The sequence below is a fragment of the Babylonia areolata genome, chromosome 5 (genome assembly GCF_041734735.1).
Source record: "Babylonia areolata isolate BAREFJ2019XMU chromosome 5, ASM4173473v1, whole genome shotgun sequence".
Lineage (NCBI taxonomy): Eukaryota > Metazoa > Mollusca > Gastropoda > Neogastropoda > Buccinidae > Babylonia > Babylonia areolata.
The window spans coordinates 50,056,413-50,078,968 of record NC_134880.1 but is presented as its reverse complement, the minus strand read 5'-3'; the positions used below and the strand labels follow the sequence as shown (position 1 = coordinate 50,078,968).

General features: G+C 41.2%; 1 protein-coding gene across 4 annotated transcripts in view; it reads left to right on the top strand.

The window, feature by feature from the left end:
* The window catches only part of LOC143282139 (ras GTPase-activating-like protein IQGAP1), a 122,922-nt gene that overhangs the window by 88,155 nt on the left and 12,211 nt on the right, over window positions 1-22,556 (top strand). For 2 of the 4 annotated variants that reach the window (XM_076587673.1, XM_076587671.1), the window contains 14 exons: window positions 891-1,186; window positions 2,133-2,156; window positions 9,191-9,265; window positions 9,704-9,853; window positions 12,030-12,170; window positions 14,014-14,098; window positions 15,377-15,541; window positions 16,335-16,402; window positions 17,018-17,150; window positions 18,948-19,050; window positions 20,279-20,417; window positions 21,047-21,134; window positions 21,589-21,704; window positions 22,354-22,468. In XM_076587673.1, coding sequence (XP_076443788.1) covers window positions 891-1,186; window positions 2,133-2,156; window positions 9,191-9,265; window positions 9,704-9,853; window positions 12,030-12,170; window positions 14,014-14,098; window positions 15,377-15,541; window positions 16,335-16,402; window positions 17,018-17,150; window positions 18,948-19,050; window positions 20,279-20,417; window positions 21,047-21,134; window positions 21,589-21,704; window positions 22,354-22,468 — 1,698 coding nt within the window. The remainder of the gene's footprint in view (window positions 1-890; window positions 1,187-2,132; window positions 2,157-9,190; window positions 9,266-9,703; window positions 9,854-12,029; window positions 12,171-14,013; window positions 14,099-15,376; window positions 15,542-16,334; window positions 16,403-17,017; window positions 17,151-18,947; window positions 19,051-20,278; window positions 20,418-21,046; window positions 21,135-21,588; window positions 21,705-22,353; window positions 22,469-22,556) is intronic. The other 2 variants (XM_076587674.1, XM_076587672.1) reach the window with 1 other exon arrangement.

Here is a 22,556-nt window from a genome sequence, read left to right as displayed (position 1 = left end):
CTGCTTGCATATACACACGAAGGGGGTTCAGGCACTAGCAGGTCTGCACATATGTTGACCTGGGAGATCGTAAAAATCTCCACCCTTTACCCACCAGGCGCCGTCACCGTGATTTGAACCCGGGACCCTCAGATTGACAGTCCAGCGCTTTAACCACTCGGCTATTGCGCCCGTAGTTGTTTTGTTTCAACTGGATTGGTATTTACATTTGTTCAGTCCTGACGCGGACCTTTGTGGTCATCTTGGCTTTTAGCGACACTGGTAAATAAATGATTTTTTTTTTTTTTTTGGTATAAATGTGAGACACAGTAACTTTCACTCAAGCTGTTCACTGTTCAGGTGCTGGAGGAAGGTGGCAGAATGGTTCAGATGCTCATCTGCCAATACAAAGTCCATTAGGGTCTGGGTTCGAATCCCACTCTTGCCCTTTCTCCCAAGCTTGGAAAATCGAACTGAGCATCTTGTCATTTGGATGTGATGATAAACCGAGGTCCTGTGTGCAGCACAGATTTGGTGCACTGAAAAAGAACCCATGACAACAAGAGTGTTGTCCTCTGGCAAAATTCTGTAAAAGAAATCCACTCAAACAGGTTCACCAGTATATATATGCATGCACTCAAGGCCTGACCAAGCATGTTGGATTATGCTGCTGGTCAGGCATCTACCTTGCAGAGTGATGTCTCCTTGAGAGACTGAAACTGTTCACTAAACAGTGGCATCCCTCCCGTCAGGACGTGGTGACTCACAACCGCAAGATGACCAAATGGTCGGATGACACTGGTAAATAAATGATGATAATAATGTTTTTTAAAATATTTTTTTGTATAAATGTGAGACATGGTAACTTGCACTCAAGGCTGTTCCCCCTCCCCACCCACCCTTCCCATCAGGACGTGGTGACTCACAACCGCAAGCTGACCAAACGGACGGACGAGCAGAGCTCCGTGCGGGGGCTGAAGGCGCTGAGCCGTGAGAGCCACGAGCGGCTGGAGGTGTACCAGCACCTGTTCTACCTGCTGCAGACCAACCCCACCTACCTGGCCAAGCTGATCTTCGAGATGCCGCAGAGCAAGACCACCAAGTTCATGGAGGCTGTCATCTTCTCCCTTTTCAACTACGGGGCCAACCAGCGTGAGGAGTACCTGCTGCTGAAGCTGTTCCGCACCGCCTTGGAGGAGGAGATCAAGTATGTGGATGTGTGTGTGTGTGTGGTAGAATATAGAATACTTAATTGTCTCCATTAAGAGAAGCATTAAGAGAACCTTGCTGAAGCTGTTCCGAACTGCCTTGGAGGATTTGTGTGTTGTGTGTGTGTGTATGTTTGTGTGTGTGATAGAATATAGAATACTTTACTGATCAATTAGTGTGGAATGTTCTGCTATAGCATACTTCTTGGTAAAGCTTTTCCAAACTGTCCTGGAGGAGGAGATCATGTTTGTGTGTGTGATAGAATATAGAATACTTTACTCATCAATTAGTGTGGAATGTTCTGCTATAGAATACCTCTTGCTGAAACTTTTCCATACTGCCTTGGAGGGGGAGATCAAGTTATGTCTGTGTGTGTGTGGCAGATTACAGAATAGTTTCATTATCTCCAGTAATGGAGTACGGCTGCTTACATGGTGAGGTAAAAACGGTCATACATGTATAAGCTCACTCGTGTACATACAAGTGAACGTGGGAGTTGCAGCCCAGAAACGAAGAAGAAAAAGATCTTAAATAAAAGAAATTGATTAGTGTGGAATGTGCTGCTTTAGAATACCTCCTGCTGAATCTTTTCCGAACTGCCTTGCAGGAGGAGATCAAGTATGTGTGTGTGTGTTAGAATACAGAATACTTTATTAGCTCCATTAAGAGATATAATCAGTGTGGAGTCTTCTGCTGTTGAATACCTCCTGCTGAGGAGATCAAGTATGTGTGTGTGTGTTAGAATACAGAATACTTTATTATCTCCATTAAGAGAAATAATCAGTGTGGAATCTTCTGCTGTTGAATACCTCCTGCTGAGGAGATCAAGTATGTGTGGGGGTGGGGGTGGTGGTTACAATACAGAATATATATTATCTCCAGTATGAGAAATTAATCAATGTGGAATGTTCTTCTTTAGAATACCTCTTGCTGAAACTTTTCAGAAACGCCTTCAAGGAGGAGATTAAGTATGTGTGTGCATGGTAGACTATAGAATACTTTATTAATTCCATTGAGATAAATTGTGGAATGTTCTGCTGTAGAGTACCTCCTGCAGAAGCTTTTCCAAACTGTCATGAAGGAAGAAATCAAATGTGTGTGTGTGTGGTAGAATTCAGAATACTTTATTATTTCCAATAAGAGAAATGAATTAGTGTGTGATATTCTGCTGTAGACTACCCCTTGCTGAAGCTTTTCTCATTTGCCTTGGAGGAGGAGATCAAGTGTGTGTGTTTGTGGTAGAATATAGAATACCTGTTTATCTTCATTAAGAGAAATTATTGATTAGTGTGGAATGTTCTGTTGTAGAATGCCTCTTGCTGAAGCTTTTTCAAACTGTCTTGGAGGAGGAAATTAATACTTATGTGTGTGTGTGTGTACTAGAATTTGGAATACTTTATTATTTCCGAAAGAGAAACTAAGTAGTCAGTGTGGAATGCTCTGCTTTTCTTTCTTTTCCTTTCTTCTTTCACTTCTTTCCCACCTCTGTCCCTGCCTCTCTTCCTTTCCTCCCCTACCTCCCTCTCCAGTCTTTTTCCTCCTCCTCCTCCTCCTCCTCTCTCTCTCTCTCTCTCTCTCTCTCTCTCTCTCTCTCTCCCTCCCTCTCTCCCTCTTTCTCAGTTACTAGTGTTGATTACTGGCACACAATGTAGAATTGATGAAGAAGCAGAATCCTCCAGTGAAAAGGACTGGATCCCCTTCAGTTCAAATTTCACCCAGGAAAAATATCCTTGTCTGTTTATATGCTTCAGTTTTTGTGGGGGGGTTTTCTGCTTACACGGGCATAGATAAATGTTTGCAGAACTGTGCTATAGAAAGTTTTAAACGCCACCCCCATCCCCACCACACACACACACACACATACACACACAGCCATGCACTTGCTATATACATGTATTTATCAATTCTTCTTGGACAAAGTACTACATTGCTTACATTGTTATTTATCATACACTTTTAATCCACATCTGAACTTATCATTCTTCTGCATAATTTTTCTTGTTCATTTAAGTTTAAAGTTAAAGCTTGTACCGACCAGTCACTTATGTACAAAAATGTTTTCTGAAAGAAAACTTGCTATATGGTCTTTTACTTTTCACATACTTTACTAATCCTTGCATCTATTTTCATTTGCTTGCTCACTGCAGTCGGATGTAAGTATCATTGCACGGAGCATTTGTGCATTCATTATTGTTTATATTTATTCAGAAATATGGACCGCACACAGGAAGCATAGATTGAAGAGGTTTGGTTTGGGTTCTTCTGAACTGTAGTCAGTGTGGATTTGATTGGATTTGTTGTGGATTTGAAAGAAATATGATGGGAAACAAATTAGAGAGGATGGGATTATGTCATTCCATATAATATTGCTGTGGTGGAATTTTTACATAAAGGAGATTATCATTAGAATTAGAAAATGATTGTACACAGACTCTTGTTCATTTATTCTTTAACATCTTTCCACTGTGAGTGATATACATGTGTGCAAATTGAAATTATGCACATGTAGATACACTAGCACACACTTCAAAGTATTCACACATGCACGCATGCACGCACGCACACACGCACACACACGAGAGAGACAGACAGAGAGAGAGGAGCAGGCTCACTCTCTGACTGTCTCTCACCTACATTGACATACCCAGCAAAACTCATTGTAGTTCACCAATAACTTATGATTTAGAGTGACTCACTAGTGCCAGGAGAACAGTCTTGATACAAACATTGACAATTCACTTCACCTGTTGGTGTCTTGTGTCTTTTGCCTGTATTACCTGAATTTATTCACCTTGCTGTTGATGCCCAGTTTGTGTTACTTCCCCTTATCCTCCGTGTTCACAGCTTGTGTGCATGAATAGATAATTAAAAAAAAGAAAAAAGAAAAAAAGTTTCAATGTTGTTCATGTATTTTGGCATCGTAAATTAGAGGATGAACCAGAGTAGCTCTTGCCTGAAAAGTAATTTTCATTGATGAGTCATTTGGTTTTCCAAAAAATTGCAAACTCATTGTGTTCACATTTTCCCAATGTCAGAAAACCTGCTAAACGTATTAACTTGCTGCGTCAGTGTTCCCTTCTTACCTGCGCAAAACAGGGGCTGCAGTTTCATTCAGTCATTGTGAATGTTCTTCTTCTCCCTCCTGGTCAACAGTGTGCTTTGTGCATGAACCGTTAGTCAGCCTGTCTGATTTTACCTGTTTTAGAAGTGACTCATTGATAAACCTGTTGAACGTTAGCTACTTGACTTGGTATTCATATTATAACTCTGTTACCTGTTTGAGCCAGTGACTTATAAGTCAACCTGTTGGATGTTACCTTTTGACCAGGTATTCATATATAACTGTGTTCCACATTACCTGTTTGATTAGTCACTCAAAAGTAAATATGTTGGATGTTATCTGTTGACCAGTTATCCATATATACTTCTGTTCCACATTACCTGTTTGACCAGTGACTCATAAGCAAACCTGTTGGAACCTTTGTGCCGATTGAACCAGATCGCAGATAAAGAACATTACATAGTATCATCTTACATTTATTTGTTATCATGCATTTATACTACTTTAGTTTTGCATCAGTCATTTTTGCATCACCCGTCCTGCTTCATGGGCACAAAGTGCAACAGGCACTGCTGTCCCCACACACAAAAACCTGTACAGCCATTCCAGACCCTATACCATATTTTACTGACTTAAAAGGTGCTTCAGATTTTAAAGCATAGCCACCAAATTGAAAACATCAGTTGTAACAATACGTAAGGTGCAGCATTTTATAAGGCTCTCATCAAAGTGATGAACAAGAAGTTGAGCATTGATGAGTCCATTGCTGTCACTGCCACAGTGACCTTCAGTCAATGTTGAGAGGTGCTGATGTCAACATCAGAACTCTCTTCTCATGTTGCATCATCTTCTTGGCCCAGTGTTGCTTGTTTGTAAATTGTGAGCTGCTTTAATTTTTATTTGTGGGAACATTTCATTTGTCTTCACTGCCAAGAACATCAGAGTTTTGTGTACATAGTTCAACCTCAGTATCATTACTATTCTCTACAGTGTTTCAAATCATTTGAGCCACGGGTTTGGCACATCATATGATAAAACACATGCATCAGAGTTGAAGAAAGTGGTGTCACCTTGTAAGGTCCGTGAAATATGGTAATATATTCAAAACGCTGACTCGACAGCAGGTGTTAGGGCATGGTGCCAACATACACACAGCTCTTGTGCATTGGACCTCCCACCAACCCCTGCCACCCCCAAGCCCCAGCATCTTCATCCCTCCACTTGTTGAAATCGTAGAAAGAAAAGTGATGCTATTTCATGTGCCTGTTGCCATCATCGGTCAGTGTCCCTGCCAGTGTGTTGTGTTGCGGTGGTGTGTGTTGTGTGACATCAGTGGTGGTGTTTTCTGGGCTGCTCAACTCCTCCTAGAACACTGCTGTAATTTTATGTGCCTGTTGCCATCATTGGTCAGTGTCCCTGCCTGTGTATCGTGTAGTGTTGTGTGCCATCAGTATGTGTAGTGGCGGTGTGTGTTGTTTGTCATCAGTGCTGTGTGTCATCAATGTGTGTAGCAGCAGTGTGTGTTTTGTGTTATCAATGTGTGTAGCAGCAGAGTATGTTGTGTGCCATCAGTGTGTGTAGTGGCGGTGTGTGTTGTTTGTCATCAGTGCTGTGTGTCATCAATGTGTGTAGCAGCGGTGTGTCGTGTGACATCAATGGTGGTGTTTTCTGTGCTGCTCAGCTCCTTCTAGAACACTGCTGTTATTTTATGTGCCTGTTGCCATCATTGGTCAGTGTCCCTGCTTGTATGTTGTGTAGTGTTGTGTGTCATCAATGTGTGTAGCAGCAGTGTGTGTTGTGTGTCATCAGTGTGTGTAGCAGCAGTGTGTGTTGTGTGTCATCAATGTGTGTAGCAGCGGTGTGTGTTGTGTGTCATCAATGTGTGTAGCAGCGGTGTGTGTTGTGTGTCATCAATGTGTGTAGCAGCAGTGTGTGTTGTGTGTCATCAGTGTGTGTAGCAGCGGTGTGTGTCATGTGTCATCAATGTGTGTAGCAGCAGTGTGTGTTGTGTGTCATCAGTGTGTGTCATGTGTCATCAATGTGTGTAGCAGCAGTATGTGTTGTGTGTTATCAATGTGTGTAGCGGCAGTGTGTGTTGTGTGTCATCAATGTGTCTAGCGGTAGTATGTGTTGTGTGTTATCAATGTGTGTAGCGGCAGTGTGTGTTGTGTGTTATCAATGTGTGTAGCAGCGGAGTATGTTGTGTGCCATCAGTGTGTGTAGTGGCTGTGTGTGTTGTTTGTCATCAGTGCTGTGTGTCATCAATGTGTGTAGCAGCGGTGTGTCGTGTGTCATCAGTGGTGGTGTTTTCTGTACTGCTCAGCTCCTCTTCTTGTCCTGCCCTTCCGGTGGAAGAATTCGTAGAGCTAACCCCTGAGCTTGAAGTGGAAGAGAAGTAACGTGTGCATGCTCCATTTGGTTTGGTTTGTGCAGGGTTGTTGGGTTTTAGGTGCAAACTGCTTTGGTTCTGGGTTTGATGGAAAAGGGATGAGAAAACTAAAGAGGTTGTTGCTGCAAAGTGGAGTTTTTGTCTCTTTCACTTACTGTGTTCTTACCACTAGTGTGTTAAATGGCTGTATGATATACAAATCTTAAACATTTTCAGTTCAGCAGCTTTACTCTCATCTAGGAATATCTGTTGTTCTAGCCAGAAATTCTAAAGGACTAGAAACTAGCTGCTTGTTGAATTCATACATCAGATCATATCAGTATCAGTTTGGGTTTTCATAGGATTTAACTCCACTTTTTAATCATTTGTTGTATTTTGGGGTGACAGATCACTTCATTTAAAAAAAAAATATTTCAGATGATGCAGTCAGTGTTTCAGTTTGTTTCATGATACATATCACTAGGTCAGATTACTTCATAATTTGAAAATTGGTAATTTCATAAATTGGCAGCATTGTCAGAATTATCCTTTGATAGAGTTTTACAATGTTTTTGGAAGTATCCTGTAAAAGAATTTAGCAGTGTTACTGGAAGTATTCAGTTAAATAATTTAACAGTTATTGGAAGTATCCTGTAATAGAGTTTGGCAGTGTTGTTGGAAGGGACCGTTATCCTGTAATAGAATTTGACAGTGTTGTTGGAAGCATCCAGAAATACAATTTGATGATCTTATTGTGAGATGTATCCTGTAATACAGTTTGACAGTGTTGTCAGAAGTATCCCATGATCATTCTATGGTGATGATGGAGAGGTTCTCTGGTCTGAATTTGTCAATGTGTACTTGATGAGCCCAGCTCTCATTGCCGTTTCAAATTCTTCAAAATAGAAGTGGTGCTGTGCTCTGAATTTAACTCCCTCCATACAAACGGCGAAAGAGACGACGTTAACAGCGTTTCACCCCAATTACCACCATCAAAATATTGCAAGCAGAAGGCTCTTATACTGAAGAGGTGAATGTTAACAAAGAATACCACAATTCTGACGATGGAAGCTAAAGGTTGGGTCATTCAGACACCCACTGGACACCCGAGGGGTCTGTGTAGAGGAGAAGAGAGGACTGGCCGTACTGAGTGAGTTAATGCAGGCACAACAGAGTTGTTGCATATGCGTTATAGAAAGAGTTCACCTCCACCTTCTTGCCTTTAGTGCCTTATGTTATTTTTCAGTTCACCTAGCAGCTTTTGGTGGCGTTGTTCTTCTGCAATTTTGTTTTCTTTATGTTTAATGAATATCACCAAAGAATGCTTTTGAAGGCAACAAAAAAACAAAAAATCTTTGCACACAGGCAGTGGCATATGCTGCATTTGGAATTTTCTGAATGATGGCAGCATTTGATTTGTTTGGTTTTATGTTGGTATGACTTGGATGATTTGATTAGTTCATATTATCTTATTTTTCTTCTTTTTGTATGTGTGTTTTTTGTTGTTATTTTTTTTAGGGTAACCAGTTCTTATGTTGGTGAATGTATATGTATTAGTTGCATTTGGTTCGAGCACATGCTGGTGTGTGTTCAGTGGCAAGGTATCTTTTATATTGTTTTCATTTGAAATTATGTGTTAGACTTATTAAATCATTAACAATATCAGCTATGCACTGCTTGAGATCAAACAGCAATATGCTGTATATTTATAATAAAACAAATATGAAAAAAACGCAAAAAAGTCATGGTCTTTAATAAGATTGTAAACAAAAATAAAAGCAAACTGTGTAACAGGAATGCAGGTAAAAAAGCATTATGTAAACTGTGGTGCAATTCATTATTCAAGTGCACAGTTGTCTGTATATGTGCTTGCACATGCATTTCAGTGTGTTAGCAGGAAAACAATATAGATATAGGCTTCATCATTTCATTATTTGACTAGCACAAACTGTTCTACCTTTCCTCTACTCTAAATGATTAATGCCTAATGTCCATTTATTCATTAGTGTTAGTATTGATTCTCTGATTAAGAAATGGAAAGATTTCTAAAGCTCACTCTTTTAGTGGTGTTTCGTGGAGTTTTGCTAAATCTACCTACTAGTTTGTTTTCTTTTGTTTTTTGTTGTTGTTGTTTGTATAAAGGCAGTGTTGTAATTCACTTTATTGAATTTTTTAAACATAGAATTCTGCACCTGACTTTTTCTGTAAGAATATTGTCTGCTTTTGGCTGTGGTGTTGTGAATAGTGGGGTGAGGGGGAGATCAGGGTTGTAAATGTGTGTGTTGAATGAAACACTTCAGTATTCCTGGAATATTTAACCTTTTCCTCTTTTTTGTATTATTGTTATTACTATTGTTGTTCTTCTTCTGTCTTTAGTTGTGTATTTCTTCTGAATTGTTATTGGGGGGAAAAAAACTTTATCAATTTGATCTGTACTTATTAACTTGAACATTTTCATATTCGATGCTTATAAAAAATGCTTTGTAATGGTCATTGTGAAATATCACCTTTTGAGAGATTGTATATAACCTTCATGGCAAGGAGGAAAAATGTGCGTGTTGCTGTGTTTCCAGCTCCAAGGTGGACAAGATGACGGACATTGTCACAGGCAATCCTCTGGTGGTTAAGATGATTGTTGGCTTTAACAGGTAAGCTGGACATACACCAGGTTTGATTTTAGCAAGAAATAGTTTGTCTCAGAAAGACACTAGCTGAAAGAAGATAATGATAATAATAGAAAAAAGAATTAAAAAGCAAAGGATTGTTATTATTGGGAAGTAGGAAGGTGGGAAAGATTGTAAGAACCCCCCCATACCTTATACCCTCTCTGTCCAGTTACTTTTAGTAACATTTGCTGTATCTTTCTTCTTCTTTTTTTTTATTGTTAAATCTTTTTTTCTTTTTTTTTTTAGTTTAAGGTGCTTTGTTAAATATATTTTTCTTAACAAATAAAAGAATCTTGCTATATTTAGAAGAAAGAAAGAAAAAAATAAATAGAAGGTGTGTAGAAAGCAGGGAGCCTCCATATTATCATCATGAAGGCATGTAGTGTAATGTCAGTGGCGAGTCAGGTTCTTTCTGGGCAGGAACCAGCGCGGTCAGAACGCCCTGAGGGACATGCTGAACCCCCTGATCACGGGCGTCATCCAGGATCGAACCCTGCGCATCAACACCAACCCCGTGGAGGTCTACAAGGCCTGGATCAACCAGCTGGAGTCTACCACCGGAAAAACCAGGTCGGTCCTCAGGGCGAGAACTCACAATAATAGTTTATTTCTAATTCCAACGGGCGCAATAGTCGAATGGTTAAAGCGTTGGACTTTCAGTCCGAGGGGCCCGGGTTTGAATCTCGGTAACGGCACCTGGTGGGTAAAGGGTACAGCTTTTTCCAGTCTCCCAGGTCAACATATGTACAGACCTGCTAGTGCCTGAACCCCTTCATGTGTTTTCGCAAGCAGAAGATCAAATGCACACGTTAAAGATCCTGTAGTCTATGTCAGCATTCGGTGGGTTATGGAAACAAGAATATACCCAGCATACACACCCCAAAAATGGAGTATGGCTGCCTACACGGCAGGGTAAAAGCTGTCATACACGTAAAAGCCCACTCGTGTACATACAAGTGAACATGGTAGTTGCAGCCCTTGAACGCAGAAGAAGATTTCTAATTCCATATAGCAGTATAATGCTAGCCGAAGCAAGCTCTGAGCGCTTTACAAATCTGGTACTTGAAAATAACCAAATAAATACATATAATGATGATGATGATATGAGTACCTAATTAGCGCCTATCCTCAGTCAGAGACCAAGCTCTAAGCGCTCTACAAACACGGAGTCATTTGCACAACAGACTGCCTACCTGGATAGAGCCGACTGACAGCTGACATTTAGGTGCTGGGCAATGAAATAGAGACACATAAAGGAATCGTAAAAGCCATAAAAACACAATCAGTGATTCCATATAAAGTTAATTTACAAGACCTGACCAACATATATATATATACCCCTTAAATGCAACAATTCTATACACTCCATCACACATCCCAGATAATATTTTAGTTGTCCTGGGAGACAAGTTGACAACAACAAAAAACTAGATAATTTTAGTTGCCCTTGGACACATGTAGATAAAAAGATCTTTTAACTGGCATGGGACACAAGTACATAAAAAGATCTACTTTGGATAATTTTTAGTTGTCCTGGGAGACAAGCAAATAAAAGATTTACATAGATAATTTTTTGTTGTCCTGGGGACAGGGAGATAAAAAGATCCACTTGCCCCCCACACCCACACCCCTCACCCCCCACCCCCCAAACTTCTGCCTGCACTCCCCAAGTTCAGCAGTGGTCAATGAAAGTAACTGCAGGTAGTGCCATCAGACAAGAAAAAGAACATGCTTTGGTGTGGGGAGTGTCACAGTGAGAAAGGGAGGATGGAAGTGTGACTGGTCAGCACTGACGCTGACTGCACTGACAGTTCAGAAATTGATTGTTCACCGGACAGATGGAGAGAGCATTTCTGCTTGTCTGATGGCGTGGTGTGGTTATCCTGAACAATGGGACAGGTGGATATTTCGAGCCCTGGACACACACACACACACACACACACACCCCATCTCCCCTGTCACTGGTAGTCGGGGTACGATGGGATGACAATCTGGGGTAGGGTCAGATGGTGTGCTGTGGTTGTCCCAAACGACGGGCTCAATAGCCGAGTGGTTAAAGCGTTGGACTGTCAGTCTGAGGGTCCCGGGTTCGAATCACAGTGATGGCGCCTGGTGGGTAAAGGGTGGAGATTTTTACGATCTCCCAGGTCAACATATGTGCAGACCTGCTAGTGCCTGAACTCCCTTCGTGTGTATATGAAAGCAGAAGATCAAATACGCACGTTAAAGATCCTGTAATCCATGTCAGCGTTCGGTGGGTTATGGAAACAAGAACATACCCACCATGCACACCCCCGAAAACGGAGTATGGTTGCCTACATGGCGGGGTAAAAACGGTCATACACGTAAAAAAGCCCACTCATGTGCATACGAGTGAATGCAGAAGAAGAAGAGGAGTTGTCCCAAACAACTGGACAGATGGGTATTTCAAGCCCTTGACCGCCATTCCCCCTGTCACTAGTAGTCAGGGTTCAGTGGGGTGAAAAACTAGGATGAGGCCGTTGGATGGGAGGTATGCCACAGGATGAAAAAACTGAGCAAAAATTTGGCCAGTTTGGAAATTCATTTTTTATTGCAGCAACTGAATGGTAGAAGTCATTAGTATAATAAAATAAAATGAAATAAATAAAAAAGAAGTGATTGGTGCAGGCACCACTGCAGCATTTAGAGTGGCTGTTAGCTGTCTGCTGCAGGTAGCTATCCCCTTTCTGAACACTGAGCCATGTGTGTGTGTGTGTGTGACCAGTGAACTGCCGTACGACGTGTCGACGGAGCAGGCTCTGAAGCACCCAGAGGTGTTGGAGCAAATAGAGGAGTCCATCAAACAGCTGCAGGGGCTCACCGACCAGTTCCTGCTCAAGATCCTCACCTCCCTCGACAAGATTCCGTACGTCTGACTCTCTCTCAGCTTTTCCAATCTCTCCTCATCCTGTTTGGTTGATTTTTTGTTTTGGTTTTGGTTTTTATGCTGTCACTCATTTCACAGATGGTCATGCATGTGTTTGAATGTGTACTTGGGTAGTTCACAAGGCAGCATACATTATTTAGAAAATTAAATGATGTGACGTTTAATGAAATACTTTCAGTTCTTGATAAACCTTTTTATTGCTGTTGCTTGTTTCACAGATGGTCATGTGTGTTTTGGAATTGTGAAGTAGCATAGTTCACAAGACAGCATGCATTTATGGAGAGATAAAATGCAGTTGATTAATGTGATAGTTAAACTGAAATACCTCATACTTTCAATTCTTGAAAATACTTTTTTTGCCATTGCTTGTTTCACAGATGGTCATGTGTGTTTTGGAATTGTGAAGTAGCATAGTTCACAAGACAGCATGCATTTATGGAGAGATAAAATGCAGTTGATTAATGTGATAGTTAATGAAATACCTCATACTTTCAATTCTTGAAAAACCTTATTTTTGCTATTGCTCGTTTCACAGATGGTCATGCATGTGTTTGAACTGTGAAGTAGCCTAGTTCACAAGACAGCATGCATTTATGGAGAGATAAAATGCAGTTAAATAATGTGATGGTTACTGAAATACCTCCTACTTTCAGTTCATAAAAAACCTTCTTTTGCTATTGCTCGTTCACAGATAGTCATGCAAGTGTTTGAACTGTCAAGTAGCCTAGTTCACAAAGCAGCGTACATTTATGGAGAGAAAAAAGGCAATTAGATAATGTCACATTTAATGAAATACCTCATTATTTCAATACTCAAAAAACCTCAACATTTGTTAACTTGTACTTTAAACACTGATGGGGAAAAGTCAGACTGTAATCAATGAGAGTCAGGGATGTAAGATAATTACTGATTATTTTGATCTGAAAATGGACACATTTGATGTTTGCCATTTCGTGGCTCAGAATTAGTGTTTCTTTGTTCGATTCTTCAAACTGTCAAGAAAGTTAAAGAGAAACCTCTCTCTCTCTCTCTCTCTCTCTCTCTCTCTCTCTCTCTCTCTCTCTCTCTCTCTCTCTCTCTCTCTCTCTCTCTCTCTCTCTCCCCTTTCCATTGATTCATCAGAGAGAGTATGTTCTATTTACATACAGCTGACTGGTTTATATCAACAGATGAATTGCCAGTTGATGTTCTTTCCACAGGTATTAGATGTGTTACATGGCCAAAGTGATGAGACAGGTTGTGTTCTTGTTCCAGTTATGTGATGCGTTACATGGCCAAATTGATGAGACAGGTTGTGTTCTTGTTCCAGGTATGTGATGTGTTACATGGCCAAATTGATGAGACAGGTTGTGTTCTTGTTCCAGGTATGGGATGTGTTACATGGCCAAAGTGATGAGACAGTTGATGTTCTTTCCACAGGTATGGCATGCGTTATATGGCCAAAGTGATGACAAATTGGTGTTCTTTCCACAGGTATGGGATGCATTACAGGGCCAAACATTTGTAACATGGCCAAAGTGATGAGACAGTTGGTGTTCTTTCCACAGGTATGGCATGCGTTACATGGCCAAAGTGATGAGACAGTTGATGTTCTTTCCACAGGTATGGCATGCGTTACATGGCCAAAGTGATGAGACAGTTGGTGTTCTTTCCACAGGTATGGCATGCGTTACATGGCCAAAGTGATAAGACAGTTGGTGTTCTTTCCACAGGTATGCGATGTGTTACATGGCCAAATTGATGAGACAATTGATGTTCTTTCCACAGGTATGGCATGCGTTACATGGCCAAATTGATAAGACAGTTGGTGTTCTTTCCACAGGTATGGCATGCGTTACATGGCCAAAGTGATGAGAGCTGCCTTGGTGAAGAAGTTCCCCGATGCTCCAGAGAAAGAGGTCTTGAAGGTAATGGCAAAGAAATAGTGGATGATCTTCTTGAAGGTGGGAACTTTAGTGAACTATGTTCTTCTTTCCTTTTTTCAGACCCCAACAATGAAACCATCAATCTGTTCACCGCTTCACTTGCTGCTTATTAACTTAGACTGTCCTTCTTCTTCTTCTTCTGCGTTCATGGGCTGCAACTCCCACGTTCACTCGTATGCACACGAGTGGGTTTTTACGTGTATGACCGTTTTTACCCCGCCATGTAGGCAGCCATACTCCGTTTTCGGGGGTGTGCATGCTGGGTATGTTCTTGTTTCCATAACCCACCAAACGCTTACATGGATTACAGGATCTTTAATGTGCGTATTTGATCTTCTGCTTGCATATGCACACGAAGGGGTTCAGGCACTGGCAAGTCTGCACGTATGTTGACCTGGGAGATCGTAAAAATCTCCACCCTTTACCCACCAGGCGGCGTCACCGTGATTCGAACCCGGGACCCTCAGATTGACAGTCCAACGCTTTAACCACTTGGCTATTGCACCCATCACTGAGACTGTCCAGTTTCACTGTAAGATTCTGCATATTGTTTCAGAGTGACTTGTAGTAAGAATGACTTGGCTACGGAGAAAATGGAACTGCACTCGTGTATGCGGTCCAGAAACAGCACAGACCATACACTGAAGGAGTTAGACTAAAATGTATTAAACGTTTTTCAGAGGTGCTGGAATTTTACAGCACAAATACCAGGCTTCTGTCTACCCACCCATTTACCTCTCTTTCTTCCTGTAACAGTGTGTTGCTGTTGGAACTGGGTGGAGTTGAGTTCAACAGCCTACTGGCTTGAGTCATTAAGATCAATTTGTTCAGGACTTGGATCTTGATTTTGTGTAGGTTTTGTTGTCCTGGGCTGCTTGTACCAAGTGCTGGTCAGTTCATAGAACGGGAGTCACTTGTGCATATAGATGTGCTTACAGTCACCTGTCACTGTTGACCTTTTTTTCTTCTCCTTCGTTTCTTGCAATTTTTGCCTATTTTTGGATAAATTTCCATTGTTGGTACATGTTGTCAGTGAAGTCAAACCTGACATTCTCTATTTGTATCCAAGTTGTCGACAGTTCTCATAGTGTACCATCCATACCATTTGCTGTGCTGAAAAAAAAGGGAAGCTGATTCCTGACCTTCACATAAACCCAGCATGCTGAGGCCTTGAGAATACACCTTAGGTTTGTATTAAACATCAAAATGAAAGAATTAAAGAAAAAAAACCAAGTAAATGCCTAAAAAATTGTTTTGCAGATTGTTGGGAACCTGTTATACTACCGATATATCAACTCAGCCATCGTGGCGCCGGATGCCTTTGACATTGTCAACATCGGTGCGGAAAAAGCTCTGTCTCCTGACCAGCGACGCAACCTGGGGTCCATTGCCAAGATCCTGCAGTTTGCTGCGTCCAACAAAGGGGTGGGTGCTTGTGTTCAAATCCTGCATAGCCTGTGGGGTAGTCATTATTGATGGGGTTGGTGTGTCTGTGATTGTGTTCTGAAGACAGATGATATTTGGAGCATGTTATATTGATGATGATATGGATATTTATATAGTGCCTGTCCTCGGTCAGAGACCAAGCTCTAAACACTTTACAAACTCTGGGTTATTTGCACAACAGCCTACCTAGCTGAGTAGAGCCAACTGATGGCTGATGTTGGGAACTTGTCATTCATTTCCTGTGTCGTTCAATCAGATTTCAAGAACGCACACATACACTCAGACAGACCTATAACGTATTGGGTTTATTACTACTGCTTCTACTACAGCCACCACTACCACTACTTCTACAACAACTCTGTCATAATGATGATGATAATGATGATAGTAAATGTGATTATATGGTAAATGTGATTATATAGTACTTAATATTGTACAGAGACAAACCAGTGTGGTGTAGCATGTATGGAGCAGTCCACACACTTTGACGCCTCTTTTAAAATGAAACTGAAACTTTCTTTGTAATTCAATGCTTGTTTTGTTTAGGTTGTTTTTTTTTGTGTTTTTTTTATAAAATAGATACTTTGTTGAACGGAAAAGATGATAAAGAATTACCAAGTATTCTATAAAAAATTTTTTTTTTTTTTTTTTTTTTTTAAATATATATATATATGTGTGTGTGTGTGTTAAAACATGAAATTTTTCACGATGAGATATTGCAATGTTTACCTGTGAAAGAAGTGACAAGAATGTACCTGTCTGTGTGCTGCAGTTTGGAGGAGAAAGCGCCTACCTGTCCAGTATGAATGACTACATCAGACAGGCTCATGAGAAGTTCAAGTGAGTGAATCTTTGGTCTTACAGCTGTCGGTCCACCCCAGATTGCTGCTTACCTACCTACCTACCTGCGTACCTACCTATCTACCTGCCTTGCATAAATTGCTAATCTATCAAATAAACTTTGTAGATACTTGAAGATGGTACTGTATAACAGTGTATAGAATGTGCACACGGAGATGTGCATGAAAATATGCATACATTAGTTCAGTTACAAATCTTTGCGTTTGTTATTTTTTAGAGACGCATAATCCTAGGTAGGTGGTCAGATTATTTGAATGAATTGTGCGCACATGCATGCATGCATACAGAGACAGAACACTCACACACTCACACTCACACACACTTTCACACACACACACACACACACACTCATGCTCACACACAAACACACACACACACACATACACATACACACAACACACACACACACACACACAGGGAATAAGCGAGGTTGTCAGCATTTTTAGTTCTTAAGCTGAGCCACACGTTTGTGTGTTGCTGCAGAGATAGAAAAAAAAAGCTCAAGTTTTTCCTGAACTGTTTGGCTATTACAGGTGTATGTAACAAAAGGAATGCCGTGTACTGAACAGTAAATCATGCCTGCTTGTTTGACAGGAAATACTGCTTGCAAGCCTGTGATGTGGAGGAGCCAGAAGTCCGCTTCAACGTTGACCAGTACAGTGACCTCGTCATGATCACAAAGCCCGTCATCTACATCTCTGTGGCAGAGATCGTCGACACCCACTCTGTGAGTTCACACTTTGGCATTGGCTGCTCTTTCTATTCGCAGAGTTCACATTTTAGCTCTGACACCCATTCTCTGAGTTCAGATAGTGGGACTTGTCTGTCTGTCAACATGTATTCTGTGAGTTCACAATTTGGCTCTGACTGGTCTGTTGACACCCGTTCTCTGAGTTCAGATAGTGGTTCTGGTCTATCATCAACACCCATTCTCTGAGTTCAGATAGTAGTTCAGGTCTATTATCAACACATATTCTCTGAGTTCACGATTTGGCTCTGACTGGTCTTTCTATCAACACCTATTCTCTGAGTTCACGATTTGGCTCTGACTGGTCTTTCTATCAACACATATTCTCTGAGTTCACGATTTGGCTCTGACTGGTCTTTCTATCAACACCCATTCTGTGAGTTCACAATTTGGCTCTGACTGGTCTTTCTATCAACACATATTCTGTGAGTTCTCAGTTTGGCTCTGACTGGTCTTTCTATCAACACATATTCTGTGAGTTCACGATTTGGCTCTGACTGGTCTTTCTATCAACACCCATTCTGTGAGTTCTCAGTTTGGCTCTGACTGGTCTTTCTATCAACACATATTCTGTGAGTTCTCAGTTTGGCTCTGACTGGTCTTTCTATCAACACCCATTCTCTGAGTTCACAATTTGGCTCTGACTGGTCTTTCTATCAACACATATTCTGTGAGTTCTCAGTTTGGCTCTGACTGGTCTTTCTATCAACACATATTCTGTGAGTTCTCAGTTTGGCTCTGACTGGTCTTTCTATCAACACATATTCTGTGAGTTCTCAGTTTGGCTCTGACTGGTCTTTCTATCAACACATATTCTGTGAGTTCACAATTTGGCTCTGACTGGTCTTTCTATCAACACATATTCTCTGAGTTCACGATTTGGCTCTGACTGGTCTTTCTATCAACACCCATTCTGTGAGTTCACAATTTGGCTCTGACTGGTCTTTCTATCAACACATATTCTGTGAGTTCACAGTTTGGCTCTGACTGGTCTATCATCAACACATATTCTGTGAGTTCACAATTTGGCTCTGACTGGTCTATCATCAACACATATTCTGTGAGTTCACAGTTTGGCTCTGGCTGGTCTGTCTGTTGACTCATATTCTGTGAGTTGAGATAGTGTTCTGGGCTGTCCATCTGTCTGCCTAAGTTGTTCTGTGGAGTGAAACTTGATACATGACTCTTCACATCATGGCAGTGCCAGTGCAGTTTTCTTTACGAAGTACCAAGCACCTCACAAAATGGACTGTATCTGCTTGAACAGAAGGCTAAAAAAAGATCATACAGGTAAAAGCAATGGGTACAGGCAAATGTGACAGTTGCAGTTCAGAAACAAAGGATTGTTTTGGTATTATGCACTGTGTGTTTGGTTGTTTTTGTTTCTTTGGGTTGTTTTTTTGTGGGGTTTGGGGGGGGGGGGGTCTTTTTGATAGACTCACTTTTTTTTTTCAGTTGTATTCAAACATGATGTTATTCTCCATGATTGATTAGTATCAAGGAATGTTGTAAGAATCTTTAAGTTAAGATCATAATGATCATCAGTATGACATCTATAAAGAGTGCGCTCGGTAGTGATAGGGAGTTTTGATTTACAAGATTTAAACACAGTATATATCAACAAGATGACATTTCATTTCATTATGTTTTCTTTTGTCTTTTATTTTTTTTCGTAAGACATAGTGTAGGGATCAGTGTGCATGCATTGATGCCTCTTTGAAGCAAGTGTTGGTTGGCATGACGACAGGTGGTTATGGTGGTGGTGGTGTGTTGCAGCTGTTACTGCAGCATCAGGAGAACATTGCTCCGGAGCACGAAGACCCCCTGCATGAACTGCTGGAGGACCTGGGGGATGTGCCCACCATTGACGAACTGCTGGGTATGGGGTCCAACACTCACACACACCCACCAATCTCCCCCCCAAACCTGTGCTAGTATCTCGCTGTCCCAGCACTCACCATTCCCCATCCCACCTGTCTTTTTTTTGTCTTTTTTTTTATGCTTACCCATCATTGGCACCATTTCATCAACATTACTTCCATGCTACTCATTTCGAGTCCTCCATACACACCCACCCCCCTTGCTGTCCCAGCACCAGCAGTCCACAGGGAACTATCGATGTAAGGTCGCCAGGAGGCCACACACCAGAGGAGACCCTGCACTGCTGCTGAGTCACTTTTGGTGGTGTTCAGTAGTGCCTGTTCTGATTCAGCGTTCAAAGGACACCACTTACCGAGCTCCTTACTGCAGCACTCCTTTTGCTGCACGACAGATGCAATGGGGTGTTGTCTTTGAGATTGGTTGTGTTGTCTTTGAGATTGATTGTGTTGTCTTTGAGATTGGTTTGTTAATATTGGTGCAGTTTTCTTCACACCAAACCAAGCATAGCCTCAGCACCTCAGACAATAGACTACAGCTACCTCGATGACAGGTTAAACATGAGTGTGCATGCAAAAAGCCCTTTTGTAGCTCAGGAACAAAAGAGGAAAGCCCTGGTACTATGTGCTGGTTTTGAAATAGTTTTGTCTTTGATATAGATTTCTTGATGTTCGTGAGTGTTTATTTTCTTCTCAACTGTTCCTGTTGGGGAAGACTGTGTTGTTTCATTTGCTGAATATTGATGGGCATGTTTGTACACATACTTTTGCCTCAGCTCTGTTTAGTATTTTGAAATATGTGTGCAGTATGATATATGTTGATGAAAGCCAGTTTGTAAATGTTTATAATGACTACCATCATTGAATTGTTCAGTTATAGTTAGTCTTGTATTATTATTTCTCCATGTTTCTTTTCACACAAAACACACAGGCATACACATATATTCATTTTCTTCCCCTTTCTCTAAGTATACATATAGAATCAAAGAAACAGTTCTACACTATGTTTCTTTTCACACAAAACACACAGGCACCCACATTTATTCATTTTCATTCCCCTTTTTCTAAGTATATATAGAATCAAAGAAACAGTTCTAAGCTATGTTTTGTTTCATACAAAACACACAGGCACATACATTTATTTGATTTTCATTGCCCTTTTTCTAAGTATATATATAATTATATACAGAGAATTAAAGAAACAGCTCTCAGCTGTTGTCTCCTCAACAGGCACGGAGTTGACAGGGGATGAAGCCACCAATGAGACGCTGAGAGCTCAGCTGGCCAAGACAGAAATCTCCATGACCCTGTCGGCCAGAGTTGAGGTTCACACTGACGACAAAGCCGACATGAAGTCACTCATGATCAGGTACTGCAGGGAAAGTATGTAGATTCAGTGGAAGACAGTTGATGAAGTACTGCGTTATTTTTGCCATGAATCAGAAGATGATTAAAAAAAAATTTTTTTGGTATGTTTTGCTGTCTTTTATCTTCATGACTTGAGGATGGATTGTATTCAGCCTTAGTCTTTTTTTATAGCCCATGCCGCTTCAGGTTCCATTTGCTTACGTCATCCAGATGATTTATTAACATTTTTATACTGCCAGAGCCTAAAATTAAAGCTATTTAGGCAGTACGTTATGTCATCCAGGAAAGAGACTCTATTGCATAAGGTAGCGTTCTACATTTATAAGCAATATAAGCGAATACATCTAAAAATGAAATAAAAAATAAGGAAGCACATAGAAAAAGAAATAGAATAGAATGTAAAAAAGAAAAAAGTACAGATGGCCTGAATTAAATACCCCCCCCCCCCCCCCCCCCATCCCCCCCCAAAATTGGAGTATGACTGCCTAAGGGGCGGGGGCAAAAATGGTCATCCATGTTTAAGCCCACTCGTGATACAAGTGAATGTGGGAGTGGCAGCCGACAAAGAAAGAAAGAAGGAGTACCAAAAGGCAAGGAGTGCACTGTATGTGTGCATGGTATGTGTTTCAGGACGAAGCGCATGATTGTGGATGTCATAGCTTGTCAGCCTGGTGATCGACTGACCGACATCCTTGAGAAACCTTGCAGCAGTACACAGGTTGGTTGCTTACATACCCTTCTATTTATTCAGTTAACTATGTTGGACTTGCTTGTTTGTTAGCTTTCTGTGTTTCTTTTCTTGCCTGTTTATGTGTGTGTGTGTATACGTGTGTGCATGTGTCACTGTGTATATGTGGTGTGTGTGTTAGTGTGTGTATGTGCATCATGCGTGTGTGCGTGTCAGTGTACAACTTTCTTTGTGTGTCGTGTTGTAATGACCAGGAAGAGAAACATCAGGCAGTGGTGTGTTTGTGTCAGTGTATGTATGTATGTGTGTGTGTATGTGTGTCAATATGCATATGTGCATCATGTGTGTGTCAGTGTGCAAACTTTCATTGTGTGTCATGTTGTGACAGCAAGGTGTGTATGCACATGTGTTAGTGTGCGTAAATGCATCATGCATGTATCTGTTAGTGAGCAAACTTCATTGTGTGTCGTGTTGTGGTGACCAGGAAGAGAAACATCAGGCGGTCGTGAAGAAGAGAGACATCCTGGACAAGAAACTGGTCGAGTCGGAGAAGTCTGGGGCCAAGATTGTGCGACACGCATCAATAGTTGGGGACACAAGGTGAGCTTTCTGTGTCTGTGTTACTTTTCTCTCAGTGTTTGGGTCTATGTGTGTGCCAGTTTGAGCTGTGTGTGGTGTGTGTGTGTGTGTGTTAGACTGTCCATGTGTCTGCCTGTTGAAAAGGTTCCTGTGTCATGCAGTAAGTCAGATTTTGAACCCCACTCTTGCATCCTTTGCGTTTTTGACTCGTGTTTGTGTTTCCATGCAACATGAGTCTCTGTTATGGGTGTGTCATTCTGTGCCTTTTGCATCCCTGTTACACACAGTATCCCTGCCCTCAGGAAATTCTGCACAAGAAATGCCCCCACAGTCATTAGTTATACTATTGATGAATTGGAAATATAGATTTTTAAAAAGAAAATGTAAGGATAGGGTGTACATTTTGACCTAGTCTAATGACTGCAGGCTAGCTTTGTTGCTTTGTTACAGACTGCCCTTAGAAGCAATTAAAATACTGCAGACTACCTTTGTTGCTATGTTACAGACTGCCCTTAGAAACAGTGAAAACACTACAGGCTACCTTTGTTGCTATGTTACAGACTGCCCTTAGAAACAATGAAAACACTACAGACTACCTTTGTTGCTATGTTACAGACTGCCCTTAGAAACAATGAAACCACTACAGACTACCTTTGTTGCTATGTTACAGACTGCCATTGGAAACAATGAAGACGAAGATCCGCAACAACCTCCAGGTGCTAGAGCTGGCGGGAATGGTGTCACGCAAAGACCACTACCAGGAACTGATCAACGCCATTGTACAGGTTGGTACACCTCGGATGCTGCTTCTGCAGTGTTCATCGGGTCTATCTCTCCTGCTTCTGCAGTGTTCATCGGTTCTATCTCTCCTGC